General features: G+C 36.2%; 2 protein-coding genes across 2 annotated transcripts; both read right to left on the bottom strand.

Annotated features, from left to right (window-relative positions):
- Window positions 1-7,814: 7,814 nt before the first annotated feature.
- LOC145104238 (uncharacterized) lies at window positions 7,815-9,400 on the bottom strand. Its single transcript, XM_079041507.1, has 4 exons — window positions 9,191-9,400; window positions 8,750-9,118; window positions 8,070-8,534; window positions 7,815-7,937 (listed from the first exon to the last, which is right to left on the bottom strand). Exons 1-4 carry the CDS (start codon window positions 9,398-9,400, stop codon window positions 7,815-7,817), a joined length of 1,167 nt encoding a protein of 388 aa, XP_078897633.1.
- A 6,316-nt stretch (window positions 9,401-15,716) lies between these two features.
- LOC145109660 (transcription factor BEE 1-like) lies at window positions 15,717-18,170 on the bottom strand. The gene is made up of 6 exons (XM_079046856.1): window positions 17,717-18,170; window positions 17,491-17,610; window positions 17,256-17,321; window positions 17,067-17,135; window positions 16,894-16,974; window positions 15,717-16,019 (listed from the first exon to the last, which is right to left on the bottom strand). The coding sequence occupies exons 1-6, from the start codon at window positions 18,071-18,073 to the stop codon at window positions 15,930-15,932; spliced, it is 783 nt and encodes a 260-aa protein (XP_078902982.1). The 5' UTR covers window positions 18,074-18,170; the 3' UTR covers window positions 15,717-15,929.
- Between the last annotated feature and the right edge of the window lie 588 nt (window positions 18,171-18,758).

The raw sequence follows: 18,758 nt of genomic DNA, 5'->3' as shown, positions 1-18,758 counted from the left end.
GGTCGAATCAGGAGGCTACACGTGGGTCGGGTCACGAGGCAAGCATGCGAGATCACGTGACCAGCTTCGGACACCTGTGTGACACGTGTCGCTTCTCGGACGTGCCACGCAGCAGCTTCGGACACGTGGCCGGCTCCGAGCGAGGGTGACGTGGCAGCACTATTCATGCGAAATTTCTCGAAAAATGTACCCAATCTTGTAAAATCCATAACTTTCTCATACGGGCTCCGTTTTTGACGTTCTTTATATGCACACGTAGAGAAAATTATGCTCTACAACTTTCGTTTAGACTTCGTCGGAAAATTTTGACTTTATTTTTATATTATTATTTTTAACAGACCGGGACTGGTAAATCCGTTAAAAATTCATTACTTCTTCATCCGACGTCCGTTTTCGTCAGACTTTTTACCGTTGTACTGCTAATGACGAGACCTTCGATTCTCGTTTAGGTTGTGTCGGCTAAAAATCACTTGATCTAACATTCGAGTTTTTAGCTGTCTACTAATAAGCTGAAACTTAGAAAAATCATAACTTCCTCATACGAAGTCAGATTTGGGCGTTCTTTTTATCAAAATTCTCGGTTTAACGAATACTACGGCTTTCATTTAGGTCACTAAGGCTAAAAAGTAGTTTATCAAAAACTCACTTTTTACGTCATTCGGCACCGTGCCGGTTTTGTCGCGGATCTTCGATTGGTCATAACTTCTTCGTTATAACTCGAATTTCGATGAGGTTTTCGCCTACATGTTTCTAACGAGATTATCTACAACTTTCAATAATAAAATTTTACTTATTTAAAATTTTATATTTTCGCTAAATTTCACTATTTGGCTTTTAATTGGAATCTCATAAGACTTCCAATATTTTATGAGTGATTCTAAACATAGTTTTACTTTATTTCTAGTAAAAACTATCTGTTAGAACTCAACACTCAATTTCACATAATATTTCATAATATTTTTAACTTTTCAAATTACATAACACGATTTCAAAACGTGTATGTTACAAAGAAAGGGCTTCGATCCTGAACTTTCACAAGAGGGATATATCTCCAATGTATCCCATCTGGTGAAACATCTCGATGAGTGCAGTAGTGGAAATTGATTCTGGATCGATGAGTCCTTCAGATGAAGCAAGCCCTAGAATTCTGCAGAAACGAGCTTTGTTTATCGAGGTTTTTTTAGAGGCTACCTCGAAGGTAATGACTCTATCAGCTTGAATGTATGTGGCAGAAGAATACGCCTTAGAAAGATGGACTAGAGGAACTGATATATATCTAGAATGATCAAATAGATTCATACAAGTAAAGAATCAACAACACATAAATAAGATCAAGTTGTGTCGAATGATTAATAAGCACAACCTTAGAAGAGCTCGAGGAAGAAATGTTACTGTAAAGGTTGTGTAGGGTTTACAAGAATGACGATTAATAAGCACAACCTTAGAAGAGCTCCACAGAGATTTCACTCGTATCACTATCATCATCGAATTCAGATGTATTTTCAACATTAAGTTTATTTTCTGAACTCAACTTAGTGTTTAATGAGTTAAAATTCTGTACAGTATCAGATTTGATTTTCTCTTTGTCATTTTCATCCAAAAGTTGTTTCAACTTGTTTTTCTGATCTTTGGACTGTATATAAGATTCAATTTTGTCCAGTCCTACTCTGTAAGCATCCGAGACTTCATCAGATGAGACGATGGATTCACACCTGTAACAATCTGCATCGATTTCGTCCTCTTTCAATCAAAAAAGGGCGCAAAAATCATCTTATGAATTTTCTTTCCAATTTCACAATCAAGATGTAACTGGGTAATATTAAAATAAAGTATTTTAGCAATTAAACAAAAAATGTTTCGTTGTTTTAAAAGCCCCAAATTATCTCTTTGCAAATAAATCAACTCATCCCTAGACCTAGACAAATCTGACTCCAACTTTTCAATCCACATTCGCCTCTCTTCACTTTTGTTCGAAACCCTACCGAGTTGATCGGTTAAGTTAGAATTATTCAAATGAGTTCTTTTTAAACTTTCACTAAAACTAGACACTGTATATTTTAGATCATCTAATTCAGTTTCATATTGAGATACAGGAATATTTAGAGATTTGAGAATGATGTGTACCTTGTTTATCACCTTCTCACACTCGCTGATCTGCTCAGGGACAGGTTTCGCAGCGAAACAACTGTCCGCGACACGGCCACCATCTGTAGCATATCCTCTTTGCTCCGAAGCTTCATTGCTCACCATTAAACATCTTCCACTGAACTGCGGACTATCTTCTTTTGCCACGAAGCTTCTCCCGTCAGTTGGTCTACGAACCTCTTTGTCCTCAGAGTTAGTTGACCACACTTCGACTCTACCAAACTCATCATCCTGTTCCTGCACAATTAAAGTAGGTTTAGCGTCATCAGCACTTTTCTTCTTCTTGATTTCCTCCAGCTTTCCGAGGAAATAATTCTCATCATCCTCCTCTTCTTTCTTCTCATTCATTCTTCTCAGCATGCACTCCTTTGCTAGATGATTTTTGCCATGACAATAATTACAGTCATACCCGAAGTCCCCTACAAGCTTCTTTTCTTTCTTCGCTTCTTCCTTTGGAGAATTGTTTGTACTCTCATCCTTCACTTTCTCAGAACTGTAACTCCCCTTCCGGTTTCAGTTTTTGTTGCGTCCATAGTTCTTCTTGGCGAACCTTTTTGGATTGGACACCATCATAACAAACTCTTCTTTTGAGAGTTTGCAGTCGGAGAGATCATACTCCGAACCATCATTAGCAACCTTCTTTCCCTTTGTGTTGAGCATCAACGCTACCAGTTGATCTAAAATCAATTGGTGTTAGAAAGGGTGCAACCTTACCCATATAGTGCATTCAACCCTCCAGGACCAGGCATTCGATTGCGACACTCCAGGCCATCGTGCGAGGACTTGGTCGATGCCATTTCTGACCCCCAACAATCCCCCCCCAGAAATTGCTCCCTAATAGAATCAAACCCTCGCCACTGGCTCTGATACCACTTGTTGAGCATCAGCGCTACCGGTTGATCTAAAACTAGTTGGTGTTAGAAAGGGCACAACCTTACCCATATAGCGCATTCAGCCCTCCAGGACCAGGCATTCGATTGTGGCACTCCAGGCCATCGTGCGAGGACTTGGTCGATGCCATTTCTGACCCCCAACACTTTGCCATAAGAGCTAACGAACCCACGCTAGAAACGAATTTTCCTTCACTAGTCACTTCGTCTTCATGTGACCTGAGAATACCAACGAGCTTTGCCAAGGAGTAATTTTTGAACTGCTTGTGTGCTTTAACCGTCGACACCACAGTTTTCCACTCATATTTTAATCCATTCATGAACGTGACCTTCTGCTCTATCAGTTCACGTTTTATCTTGTGCTTCACCATCCTTCTCAAAAGATGATTGTATCGGTTGAATGTTTGATCCAGTTTTTCCTCAGGCTTTTGAACAAAAGCTCCAAACTCCGAAAGTAACAAAGTTTGAATAGAATGCCCAAGATCAGCGTCACTTGAGTATAGTTCTCTAAGCCTTTCCCATATTTCTTTTGCTGTTTCACAAGAGCTCACTAAGGGAAACGTGTCGGCAGGCAAAGCAAAACGAATGATCCTCATAGCCTTGACATTACTGATTAGCTTGTCCTATTCATCTTTAGGTATATCATCAACTTCAAGAAGAAGATCGTTGTACTCAGCTTGATTCTTGATAACTCTTTTTGTACCACTGTGAGAAAACGTCTCCTTGGTTATTGCATCCCATATCAATGAACCAATGTCTTCAAGCCCTAGCACGTAATTGAAACACCCACACTTCATAATTGTTAGGAAAGAGTATAAGGATCCTTGTTGTAGAACCAATGCCACTTGAGAGATTGATTGAGTTAACGGAAGAATCGTCAGGCTGCATGTTGTTGATTTGATAAAAACCTGTAAGAACTAGATGTGTAAACCAAAAAACTAGTTTAGGGTAGATCAAGATTCAACGTCTGTAATCGATGAAATCGAAGAAGATGGCAAACTCAAGATCCTATTAAAGCGGAAACCCTAATAGCTCTTTTAACAGAAGAGATGTGTATGGATTACACAGTCTCCTGCTTTAATACCAAATGTTGAGTATAAATCTAGAATGATCGAATAGATTCAAACAGGTAAAGAATCAATAACACAGAAATAAGATCAAGTTGTATTGAATGATTAATAAGCACAGCCTTAGAAGAGCTCGAGGAAGAACTGCTACTGTAAAGGTTGTGTAGGGTTTACAAGAATGACAATTACAAGATACGGTGCATGCATGCACTTTAAATAGCTAAACCCTAATAATAAATAACCGGGTGGACAGGCCCAACCCGTTATACAAAACATGGACTAAGAAATAAAACAATTGATGCAATCCATACGACCTAACAGGAATAGATTATGCCATGGTTAGAGCTTGAGCCAGTGGCGAGAACCATAAGCATTCAATTATCGGCCTTAGGACTTCTTGGTAGCAAGAATAGTCAAGATCGAGTATCAAATTTTGACTTGGCTTAATGTTCAGCATGACGATAGATGTTGATTGATCGGTGAATGAAGTGGTTTCATATGATCCTGCCATTTTAGCTTTGAGGAAGACGATGAACAGTAGAGAGAAAAAAGGTTTTTGCTTGGAGGGTTTTGAAAATTGTGTGAGCGGTGAGAGAAAACAAACCGTCAACAACCCTTATATACGTCATGTGATGAGTGGTGAGAGAAAACCGCCGCTTGACGTTCCAATATCCCGTAAAAGTAGCCTGGGATAGCGTGACAACTCATCATGTCTCAGAAGCCGTGTAACTGACATGCGTGATGTCAGGGATTATAAAAAAAACACGCCTAATTTAAATCCTTATCTCCAATAAACCGTCATTTTAGTTTAGTCTCATTCGGAATTAACAACCAATCCATGAAGACCTGTTCTTTGAATTAAAAGTAATCAACCGGAATTAGAACCAGACTTTGAAAAATCATAAAGATTTTTGTGCAAGAGTGTGCCAAAGAAAAAGAAATAAATCAAATTATATTTATGGGATTTTGTGATGTCAAATAAAATTGAAATGGGATTCAGATGGAACCCGGGCAACGATCTCTTCCTTCTGGGTCAAGAGAGACTATAAAGTGCTTGTGTGATTTCCCGTTAAATAACGATCATTTATTTGTTAAAAAATAGTGAAAGGCTTCTTTTAAGTAGGCTGCAAGGGTGGCTTAAGCTTCAACCAAATTCTGAAACTCAACATAAGTCTGAAGATCTGAAAGAAGTACATGTTTGACCAGTGTAGCCATAAGAACAAGTATGCTTTGGATATTCTTTAAGTGACTGAATATTATGGAAATCTCAAGAAAAAAAATGTGGATCTTCTGGGAAGAAACGTCTTAGATCGAGAACAATTCATTAAGATCACTCAAAAAGAAAAATAAGATTTCACACGATAATGGTACAAACCAAAAAAAAAGTTTTATTCATCAATTCAATGGTGAAAATATCTAGAACATGTAATTGTTCACTGTCAGTTCAGAAGTGGGTTTCGGATTTTGGGTCTCACTCAAAATCATGGTGATAACGATTTCAAGATCATCAACACAGATGTTGTGTAATCATAAACCTCAGTGGTAATTGCTGAGAGTCTCAAGGGTTACGTTTTATGAATGTGAAGTTGATGCAGAAATTTGAGATTGGTTCCAAAGAAAAAAGTGCACCTCTGCTAAATATTAATGACAAAGCAGTCAACTCTTAACTCAATGTGAGAAGAGTAAGGTAGCTCGATGACTTATGTGAATTATCAGCCTGATTGGGAAGAAACGATCGGAATGAAAGTTTCATTAAGGCTTCAAATATAGAGTCTCAAAGGCTTGGGACAACATGCAACATCATGCTTCTAGGGACACTTAGCTACTACATAAATTCAGAATTATACCTGCCCCATAATTCTGAATTGAGATAATGAAGAATATGTACCTGAGAAGTGAACAATTATATGTTAAAAGTAAAATGTTTTTGGTATTGTAGATTTTATGAAAAAGATAAAACATAAATAAATAAAAATATTATTGTGATTTTTGGATTTTCTGAAAACAAATGAAAAACAGAAATAAAGAAAAAATATTTTTATGATTTTGGATTTTCTGAAAACAAATGAAAAATAGAAAATAAAGAAAAAATAATTTCATAAACACAAGTGAACAGTAACTTCTGAAGCATTCCGAAGCTCGGAACCAATCGAAAGACACTTAATATACAAAGGATACATAAGATTTTTGAAACCCTGATGAACAGTAGATTCCGAACCATTCCGAAGCTCGGAACCAATCGGAATTTTGAAAATGAATTCCGAACCATTTCGATGCTCGGAACCATTTGGAACATGAATAGTAAATTCCGATTAAGAATGGGATTTCGGAACTGAGTCCACTTCAATCATGCCTAGCCCTTGTAAAATTCGATTGAACGTCGTTTCAGGTAGGGCCTTGGTGAAGATATCAACTGGTTGATTATAGGATCTAACAAAGTGTACTTCAACGTTTCCATCCTCTACATGGTCCTTTATATGATATCTCAGTGCAATATGTTTCGTCTTTGAGTGTTGCACTGGATTATGGCAGATTCTGATTGCGCTTTCTGAATCACATTATAGTGGAATCCTCTTCATGTTGATTCCATAATCCCTAAGTTGATTATGAATCCACACAACTTGGGAAGTGCATGATGCAGCTGCGATGTATTCAACTTCTGCAGTAGATAAAGAGACACAAGTATGCTTCTTAGATTGCCAACTCACAAGTTTGCCATCCAGAAACTGACATCCCCCAGAAGTGCTTTTACGATCAAGTCCACATCCACCAAGATCAGCATTGAAATATGCTTGCACAAATAATCCAGAATTAGAAGGATACCAAATTCTGAGAGATCTGGTTCTTTTGAGGTATCGGAATATGTTCTTCACAGCAATCAGATGTGGTTCATGGGGATTCACCTGAAACCTGACACAATAACATACAACAAACATAATATCAGGACGAATCGATGTTAGATACATTAAAGATCCAATCATCTGGCGATATAGAGTGATATCAGTTGTTGGCTTGTCCAAGGATGGTTTAAGCTTCGTTACGAACGCCATAGGAACCTTGACCTTTGAATCACCCACCATACCAAATTTCCCTAGGAAGGTCTTCGTGTAGGCTTCTTGGTTGATAAATATTCCCTCTGAACTCTATCTAATGTTTAAACCAAGGAAAAAGTTAATTGGACCCATTATACTCATTTCAAATTTAGTTTCCATCAGTTTTCGGAATTCAAAAGTTAATTTAGGATTAGTGGATCCGAAAATGATGTCATCAACATAAATTTGAACGATCACTAAATGGTCACCATCTTTCTTGCGAAAGAAGGTTGGGTCAACCGAACCTTGTTTAAATTTTGATTGTTTCAAAAAACAAGGGTTTCATACCATGCACGAGGTGCTTGTTCCAGACCATAAACAGTCTTATCCAATATATAACAATGATTTGGATATTTTTCATTAACGAAACTTGGTGGTTGTTCTACGTAGACTATTTCCTCGAGTTCACCATTCAGAAAAGCACACTTCACATCCATTTGAAAGACTTCAAAATTTTTGTGAGCGGCATATGCAAGAAAGATCCAAACAGATTCAAGTCTTGCAACTGGTGCGAACGTCTCTTCGTAGTCTATATCTTCCTCTTGGCAATATCCTTTCACAACCAGTCGTGCCTTGTTGCGAATCACATTTCCTTCCTTATCCAATTTATTCTGAAACACCTATTTCATTATGAAGACTGAAGCATCTTTCGGAGTGGGAACGAGTCTCCAAACTTTATTTCTCTCAAATTCATTGAGTTTTTCCTGCATAGCTTGAACCCAATCTGCATGATCAAGAGCAATCTTTACAGTTTTGGGCTCAATTTTAGAAATGAACGAATTAAACATGCAAAATTCCATTTTTGAAAATAATGCAGTTTGTTTCGGGTTTTGTTGTTCCCTTGTAAGAACTCCTGAGCATAAGTCTCCGATCACTTGAGATCTTGGATGATCTTTAGTCAATTTTGTCATAGGATGATAACGTGGATCATAGGTTGGATCGACTTCGGAAAAAACTTCCTCATATTCTGATTGCACATTAGAAACATTATTTTCATTCTCCCCCTGGAAGTTTGCAGTTGACCCTTCATTTGGAATCGGATCCTCCCCCTGGAAATGAGTATCAGTATTGGAACTCGAAGAGGATCTCTCCCCATGGAATGGAGAATCAGAAGGTTGTGGTGGATTGTGGAATTCCGAAGCATTCGGAAATGGTGGCTCATGAGAAGTCTCGATGTTTTCTACAACTTCATCAACTGTCTTCTTCATTTCATCTTCTTGATTGTCTTTTGCCTTAGATTCAGAAGAGATGGCTTTGTCAGGTTCATCAAGCAAATTCAGAAATTCTTCATATATATCTGAGATAGGAATAGTCATTGGATTCGTTGACGGAAAGATTTCCTAAAATTGACAATTTGTTTTCTGATACTTCTTCAAATAGCTAACATAATAGGTTTCTTCAATCTTTCTCGATTTCTTGTTTAGAACCTTATATGCTTTCGAAGTTAACGAATAACCCATAAAAATGTCATCATCAGCTTTCGTATCAAATTTGGTCCTTTGTTCTTTAGAATTGAAATAAAGCACCTGGAACCAAACACATGAAAGAATTTTACGTTAGGTTTCCTATTGCTTAGAATCTCATAAGGTATAATTAAGAATCTTTTGTTGATGAATGAACGGTTCTGCGTGAAACAAGCAGTTGGAATAGCATCAGCCCAGAAGTAGAGACGAAGATTCGCAAATGATAACATCTTCCTTGCTGCCTCGCAAAGATAGCGGTTTCGTCTTTCAACGACGCCATTTTGCTGTGGAGTGTACGGAACAGAGAAGTTGTGAGTTATCCCATTGTCAGTTAAGAATTCTTCAAACGCTTGGTTTTTGAAATCTAAACTGTTGTCACTGCGAACTTTCCGAACAAGCTTTCGTAATTGAAGCTCGATATGCTTGATGAAATCTTTCAGCTTCGGAGTGGCATCTGATTTCTGTCTAAGAAAGAACACCCAGGTAAATCTAGAAAAATCATCAACAACAACCAAAATATATTTATTACCAACAGTACTTTCGATGGCAGATGGACCACACAGATCAATATGCATTAATTTCAGTGGCTCAATGATCTTGGTATTGATGATGCTTGAGTGACTCTTCCTACTTTGCTTTCCAAGCTCACAAGCAGCACACAGATGTTCCTTCTCGAACTTCAGAAGAGGTAGACCATGTACAAGATCACCCAGTACGAGTTTGTTTATATCTTTGAAATTCATATGGGAGAGCCTTCGGTGTCATAGCCAACTATCATCCGAAGATGCTTTTGTAAGAAGGAAAATGGATGGCTTCCCTTTGATAGGTTTCAAATTCAGAGGATACATTTCTCCCTTTCTTTTAGACTTCAGAAGCATTACCTATCTCTGAACCCTCGTCATCAAACGACACTTTTATCCCAGTACCTACAACCATTTGCGAAACACTTATTAGATTATGTTGCAGGCCTTCCACATATGCTACCTTCTGAATAGAGAATTCGCCATTCGTGGTCATTCTGTAGCCTTTGATTTCTCCTGTGACGTTGTTTCCAAATTTTACTCTTCCGTCATCCTTTAACGATCTAAATTCTCGCAATTCTTCTCTCCTCCCAGTCATGTGACGGGAACATCCGTTGTCGATGTACCATTCGGAATCATATTGTTCATCACGCATTACCTGCAATATTTAGAGAGATTTAGGAACCCAAAACATCTTGGTTCCTTGTGAGGATTTCCTACCAACAGGAAAAATCTTAGTCTTATCAACCCAAAAAGATTTTCATTTCAAAACATGATTCTTCCCTTTTTCGATTTTGAAAACTTCCACTATGTGATCACAAAGATTTATTTCAACAGTAATTGTTTTTTGTTGAATAAATTCTTTGTGTTTCTAAGCCATCTTTTTCGCAAATGCCTTTTCCTCCTTTTTCAAATTTGCTTCGTATTCTTTGAGAGAAATCTCTGGTTCCGAAACAACTTTACTTTTCCCTTAACATCTTTTGATGTGTTGATAGGTTTTGAAAACTGTGCTTTTGGATAACAATTAGATTTTGGCTTTTCAATTGGTTTTGAAACTTGTGATTTTGAAAGCTGTGGTGTTGATTTTTGAGGTTTTGAAAAGGATTTTGATTGTGGTTTCGGAATTGGAGAAGAATTCATATTTTGATTTGAAACTCTTTCTGAATTAACTTAACTTTGATTTGAATTCTTTTTTTTTTCAAAAACGTTTTCTTTCTTTCAGATTCTTCCTGTATCTAGCATTCAACTGCCTTTTCTTTTCAATTAATTTAGCAGCAGGTTTGTGAATGTTAGACTTCAGTTTTTCTTTTTGGATTGGCGTATCAGTCTGTTTTGAAGAGGTTTCACTTGGAACACCTTTAGTGCCACTAGGACCAGCCTTATCGTAACAAAGGTTAACACAATTCAATGCATCTGAAACATATTTCCCTTTTGTTTTCCATGAGTTCATTTCGGAAAGACCTTTTGTTTCATCTGCATTGTCGATAGGTCCTGACCAGAAGAATTCGTCGCAACCTTTCGCATTATCACTATCAACCAGGTATGTTAGTTCCGAAGTATCATTTTTGTTCAGTCCGGTTTTTACAATAACTTGGTTCGGAACTGTTTGTACTTTCGGAAAAACTGTTGTTTTTCATTTAAAACACTTGAACCTTTATTTTCTACAATACGAACGAATTCGATTGAATTTTCAGAAATCAAATGTTTCTTTGGCTCAACATTATTTTGTACAAACTCCGAGCAATCAACTTCGTCCTCTACATAAATCTCACTCATTTCACTTTCATCGAAATCAGAAATATTCTCATGATCAAAAGTATTTTCCGAACTCAACTTCTTGCATAATGAGTCATACTTTTGCATAGAAGTTAGTTTGATTTCTTCTTTATCCTTATCATTTAACATTTGTTTCAACATATATTTGTGTTCTTTTGACTTAATGTATTCTTCTATTTTCAAAAGTCCATTTTTTTATGAATCAGAAACATCATCAGAAGAAACAATGGATTCACACTTATAACAATCTGCATCGATTTCATCATCTTTCAATTCAAAAAATGGCAAAATCATTTTGTGCAATCCTTTTCCTATTTCACAATCCAGATGCAATTGAGTAATATGAAGTATAAACGCTTAGCAATTAAACAAAAAATATTCATTTGTTTTAAAAAAGCAAGACTGGCTCTTTTAAGATAAATAATGTCATCTCTAGATCTAGTGAGCTCTACTTCCAACTTCTCTATCCTTAATCTCATTTCTTCACTTTTAAAAGTTACACTGTTGAGTTGATCATTTAGATTAGAATTACTAAGACGATTTCTTTTTAAACTATCACTAAAGTTAGAAATAGTATAATTTAAACCGTCTAGTTTTGAATCATAACGAGATACGAGAATGTTAAGAGATTTGAGTATAGGGTGTACCTTATCGATGACCTTTTCACATTCTTTTACTTGTTATGAAACAGGCTTCGCAGCAAAACAGTTTTCAGAAACCTGACCGCCATCGGTAGCATAATCTCTTTGTTCTGAAACGATGTTCTGAACCATCAGGCACCTGCTCTCATAAACCTGCTTTTCTGAATTTACCACAAAGCACCCACCATGTGTGGGTTTCCTGACCTCATCATCTTCAGAGTCTATTGACCATACCTCAACTCTTCCATCTTCATCACGTCCTTCCTGAACGATCAATGTTAGATTTGGATTTGATGCACGCATTTTCCTGAGTTCCTCTATCTTTTAAAGATAGTAGGCTTCATCCTTCTCAGTTTCTTTCTTCTCATTTATTCTCCTAAGCATGCATTCATTGGCAAAGTGATTCTTATCGTGATAGTAATTGCAATCATAACCTGAATCACCCAACAACTTCTTTTCTTTCATTTCATCGCCGTTCCAAGAGTTCTTATAAATATTATCTTTAGTCTTTTCTGAACTAGAATTTCCCTGCCTAAACTTTTTTCTATCACGGAAGAAATTTTTTTTATAGAACTTCTTGGGATTTGACACCAGAAGAGCTTTGTCTTCTATTGAGATTTCGCTTTCCGAAAGATCTGATTCAGAATCTTCCTCTGCTGCTTCTTTCCTTTCGCAACTAAAGCCAAAGAACCAAGACTAGAAACAAGCTTCACATCCTTCGTAACTTCGTCTTCATGGGATCTCAGAATTCCCACAAGCTTGGCCAATGAGTAGCTTTTGAACTGTTCATGTGCCTTCACAGTGGACACAACAACTTTCCATTCAGATCTCAGTCCATTCATGAACGTGACTTTTTGTTCAATAACTTCACACTTGAGATTGTGTTTCAACATTCTGCTTAACAGATGATTAAATCGATCAAACAACTGATCTAGTTTTTCATCAGACTTTTTTACAAAAGCTCCAAACCGTGATAAAAGCAATGTTTGCATAGAATGTTCCAAATCAGCGTCACTTGAATAAAGCTCCTTCAATCTATCCCATATTTTCTTTGCAATTTTACATGCACTCACAAGAAGAAAAGTGTATGGAGGAAGAGCAAACCTTATAATTCTCATCGCCTTTATGTTACACATTAGCTTATCTTTCTCATCCTGAGGAACATTAGTATGTTCAACAAGAAATGCATTGTAATCGGCCTGAGTTGTGATTACTCTCCTGGTTGTCGTGTGCGTGAACGTCTCCCGCGTCATCGCTTGCCATCTTGTGGAACCATGTTCTTCAATACTGAGAACATAATCTTCAAAGTGTAATGCCCAGACTTCATAATCTTGAGGAAAGAGTATAGGAATCCTTGTCGTGGATCCAATACTACTGGAGAGATTGAACGAAAGAGTATGAGGATCTTCGTTCGGCATATTGTCAAAAGTTCACAAAAACAAATATAGAACCAGATATGTAAAAACTTGAATCGAGTTCAACGGAAAAACTTGAGATCTAGATCTAGAGTCTACAGCCGATAAGAACGATTGAGACTATAAGAATAGATCTAAGTATTACGTAAAACCCTAGCAAAAACTTGACAGAAGAGTAGCGAATTGATTACACTATCTCCTGTTCTGATACCAATTGTGAGAACAATAAATAAGATCGTTAGATTCTATAATAAATAACGAGAATTAAATGACAAGAACAAAGATCAAAATGGTATCGAATGCTTGGATTAAAATAGCTCTAGAAGAGTTCAAGGAAGAACTTCTCAGTGAGAGCTAGTTAGGGTGACCAAAACGTTAACCCTAATTGATACATCTATGCACTATATATAGGCTAAGCCTAGAAAGTAAAACCGTGAATGGACAGGCCCAAACTGGTAAATAAGACTATACTAGCACATACATTTGACAGAACAATATTAAACCTAACAAAGGGAACCATATATAGCAGCCCTAGAACGAACATCAAGATTGACCTTTTTTTATCTTCTTCCAGGGATGAATAGCGACTTAGATGGTGACAGGCTCTTTTCCTGTCTCAGCGACAATCGTTGTAGAAATAAAGGGACCAACTTTTATAATATCATACATGAAAACATCCATGATTTCGATAACCATCATGGTTTTGCTTAACCATATTGAGAAATTATTTTCATCAAAGGTAGGACATTTGTTCACAAAACTTGATCGAAAGGAGGATGACGAAGATGAACTTGTTGAATCCATTGAGAGGATTGTTTAGAAGATCTAAACATTGTTCTGATACCAGTTGTTGGTCCCAAAACAAGAGATTCAACAAGCAATAATATGAATATGAACAATAACAATACTTAAACCACAATATTAATGATTAAAAGGTTTCAATAGTCATGAAGCGATTTAGAGAACAAACGTTGATTACGTACACACTCTTGATTGCTAACCCCTTACACAATGGGGTATCGATATGTATAACAGAAGACCTAAAGATCTATCCTAACATATAGGATAGATAAACATGGAAATGCAATCCCCTACAAAAATAGGAGTCTTCTGTTATGGTAACCCAATCTCTTAGCAATCCTTGACACATATGGATCATATCTTCAATCTTCATGGCTTGGACTTTATGGATCTTCATGATGCTTCCTGATGTCATCATGGGATGCAACCCCTGATGACCATCAATGGTACTAATGCAATCACTAAAAAACATCAATTGACTTATCAAATCAAACAAGGGTCCTAACAATTTGCATTGAGTGAGGACATGCATACATGCTTTGCATTCTGTTTATAAGTGCATGTCAAATTTTAGTTGTATCAAATTATTTTGTGTCTAAACCCATGTAGCTCATGAGACAATTTTTGTCTTATGCATTTTGTTTAAGATGTCATGTATTCTAGGTATTGAGATATAGTTAGAGAGCTAAGTTGAGACGGATAACAAAGAGCCAATGTATAGAAACTAGGCGTCGCTTCCATGATGTAAGCAACCTTGCATCTTTATTATCGTTTATTTTATCGGTTGTAATACCTAAAGGAATATTTTTACCAATGTATTTGTAAATGAAATGAGAAGATTTTGGGACCATATTTTATAAATAGGACCCATTGACAAAAAATGTTTTATAAATCAAAGTATTTTAGTTTATAAAAGATTTGTTGGTATATGTGGTATTTCTAAAATCAAAATATTTTTTGCAATTAATCTTGACATTTATGTCAAAAAAGAAAGAGAAATAGAAAGGAGTTAGGAGAAACACCTAAGTCGTCGTTGTTGTGGTGGTGTAGGTCATCGGAGAACAACAACAAAAGAGAGAAGGCAGTGACGGTGGTGGTATGCACTAAAATAACAAATTACCACCATTTAACTGGAAATCTTAGATACAAGAGATAGAGAAAGAGCAATGAGGGAGGAGGAAAGCAAATCGTCGCCAGTGATGCTCGATCTCGCCATCGTTATACCCTAATACGTCGTCGATAGTTCGAATTCGGTGGTAACCGGTGGCATGGTGGTTTAACTGACGCGTATGAGATCGTCATCGGTGGTTCTTCGGTCGAAATCGTCGGGGAGAACGAAGAGAATGAGGGTTGTCGCGTATTCTGGAAATGAACTCGAAAGGATCCAATGTAGACGACGAGCTTTAGCGGCGATAAAAACAATTAGCTACGACACAAAGTGGTAAATAGAGGGAAAATGTTAGATCATTTTTTTAGGGTATTAGCGGCAACATAATCACCGCTAATACTATTGTACGGTATTTGAAACTTAATCATCAGATTGAGATAAGTGATCAACAGAAGGGTCAGATAAGTGATCAACAGAAGGGTGCACTCTTGAACTTTCACTCGGATCGTTGTTTGCCATCATTAGCTGCAGCAACACCAGACCATCACGGAGGACCACGAAGTCCAAGTGTCACCGGTTAATGATCTCTTTTCTTGTAGTGAATATTTCTAAGGTGCGCGAGAATCATGCATATCATTTTCATGCTTCTAGGATATGCTAACATTCCTAAGACTAGTATGTATGTGTTTTTTTTAGAAAGATGAGTACGTGAATAAGAAGACTATATTATAGCCCAAATATCAGTCTCAAAATTATATATGTATTAATGCTTATATAACTTCAAACAAAGCATACAACCTATGTCATTAACAAACACGTTTTACATTTATTTAAATTTAAAATAAAGAGATGGGATAGCATATTCCAAGTGTAAAATTATATATATCAAGTCTATATAAAAGCAATCGAATTCAAGGAGACCATGTTGATTGAATCTTGAAAGCGAGGGTCTCCATACCCTTCTCCAATCATACTTCTCTATTACTTGTGTTTCATGCCAACAATCTAATTCAAGGAGACCATGTTGATTGAAAGCGAGGAAGGTCTCCATACCCTTCTCCAATCATCTTCTCTATTACATGTGTCTCATGCCCATTTCCCTGCAACATTTTCCATAAATTGAACATTATTTCTCATTTCATTAAATGAAATTTAGTTGTTAAAAAGTACTAACCAAATGGTTAATTTTCAAAATGTTTTTTCTTCTACTAATTTTACTTTTTTGGAACAACCGTAATATTATTAGAAAAGAATTGGAGAGACGCTAGAGAGGTCAAAAAAGGTGGTAGCCATAATAAGGCAAGAACATCACTCAACCCTCTTAATATATAGTATCTAACTTTACTTTATGTTAATCCAATTGAACGAGTATTATTTTACTACTTTATCCCTATAGTAAGTTCATCCGAGTATATTAATATTATTTATCCAAAAAATTTATTGTGTTTTTTATTCATATAATGTGAGAGTAACGGCCTATGTGATCCATTTACTGCATATGAAGAAGAACAAAGATGAGATCAATAAACAGTAAATAAACATCCTAAGAAAAAAATGGCTTCTCTGTAATTTTAAAACCAGAAAATGACTATATTATGAACTTGGTAGAGTATATATTTATATTTTATAAAAAGTTAGTTTTCAAAAATAAGTTTGAACATCTAATTTAGAGCTCATTTCCTATAGATGCTAATATATGTGTATGTATTATTACATGGTTTACAACATATTAAAGATAATTACTGTAGGTTTAATTAGCACTTTCTTCCAATGATCGGTAAGAATTTGGCCTTCTTTATGGAGTAAGTGCACCTTGATTAGTTTTCACATATTTCAAATAAAAGAAGCTTTAAACATGTTTTTAGAAAAATAGATAACCAACTCAGCATCTTCATATGCATGCACATGTCTGTTTTATCAAACCATTGCCCTCAAAACTAGAGATTAACTTAAGCCAAGTTAAAGATGTTATACCTTCATTGCATCCAAGGGATCCATTTCAGAGGTGTTAAAATCGTAGAACATGCTTGCTGCCGAAAGCTTCATTGAGAGAAACTAAAAACCGAATAATAACAAATCTTGAAATTAAGTTAAGTTTTTCAATCTTGAATTCAATCGCCATAATTTCTTTAAATAATGCTTGTTACCTCGATTTGATGCTGCAATGAACCAACGTAGTTGATTATTACATCCAACATAACCGCCATTCCCATTGTCTATGACAAAAAACAGACGAAAAAGGTGATAAATTTTATATTATATGATGAAGATCGATAAAGAAATCGAAGAACATTGAAGAGCATGAATGAGACGAAAAGATGAAGATTAATTCAGACCTTATAGCATCCTGGAACAAGATCTTGCAAGCGTCGCAATTTTTCATTTATTTTCTCTCTTCTCAGCTAATTAATCCAAAAAAGACAACCAATCAGATGAATTACACGAACTCTGAAAACATAAAATTAGCTCAGAATTGTGATTTGCGCGTTTTCTTTAAGAATGGAGTGTCTTAATTGATGTAAACAATAATTTGCTTTTCTTCATATTATAAATGAAAGATATGAAACAGACCCTTTCAGCCAAACTGTGACTATCAGTAGCTTCACCTCTCTTTGCTCTCACATGAACAACATCTTTCAGTTTCTCCCCACCGGCTTCTTTGTTTTTCTTTCTCTTTTTGCCACCATAGCCCTAGGATGTACAAAGTTAATTGTAGCAAAAACGAAGAAATTATTTAACTCACAAAAAGAGGGATTGAACTGATTCAAGAAAGAAGAATTTAGCAATTTTAAGCTACCTTGTTTTCTCCAATACATCCAGGGTCATAGAGAGGAGGGTTCGAATTCATGAAGCTTTCTACTATTGTGGCCATACCATCACGTTGAAGGACACACGTTTCTACCATTGTAGGGAAATGGTTGATAGAATCATAGACTGCACCAGATTGATGATCACCATTGAAAGCAAAGCTCTGAATGGAATTAATACTATCTTGTTGTACAGGCATAAACGGAAGAGGATGAGACCTCTGAGGACGAAGATGATGATCTGAAAAATTGTCACCAGACTGCATAGGCATAAACCCATGAAAATTAACGTCAGATGAGTTGAAATTCTCAACTGCGGTGTTCATATTGTTGTCGAGCAGTTCCATCTTTGAGGTGATTTCTAGGGTAATCTCATCAACTATGAGAGAGTTGTTTAATAACAAAGTTGGAAGACATGCCTAACTGTACTTTGTATAATAGGACATAATCAAAGAGAAAAAGATAGATGTATGGTACATAAGCTTCTTGATTGGTTGGCCTTGATTCAATAATTAGGTTTTCCTACGTACTTCTAAGTCCCAATTCTTCAACTCAAACTTACTAGGGTTTCTAATTTTAGAAAGTTTTTGCTTTCCCATTTTACTATATGGTGGCGAGAGTTTTGGGGTCCATATTCAAATTGATAGATTGAATGATAGGACCACAAGATGGCTTTCATCAAGTATGGGGAATTTTGAGGTTTTTTGGGATTGAATTTCTTGGAAAGGGAATGGTCACCTAACTACTCTTACCCATAACTATGAAGCTTTCTTCACATTAGGTCTATGTATCAACAAACTAATGCATGGGTGCATCTTTAAGTAAGATGTAAATAATAAGTTATCAATCTTGTTCATATTTTTTTGTCGCCAAGAATTCAATGTTCATAGATGATAATGGAACGAATTTCATAATTAATGAGCAATGCTAACAACAATGCCATAAAGTCAAAAGTATTAATCTTGACCAGACATATATAGTTTTGAAAATTTTGTTGTCCAGTAGCCAAATATCAAAATGTAACATAGTTAA

Source organism: Lactuca virosa, chromosome 4 (assembly GCF_052849685.1).
Source record: "Lactuca virosa cultivar CGN04683 chromosome 4, Lactuca_virosa_CGN04683_v6, whole genome shotgun sequence".
NCBI lineage: Eukaryota > Viridiplantae > Streptophyta > Magnoliopsida > Asterales > Asteraceae > Lactuca > Lactuca virosa.
Note: the sequence above shows the minus strand (reverse complement) of the source record. Positions and strands in the feature narration are given on the sequence as shown.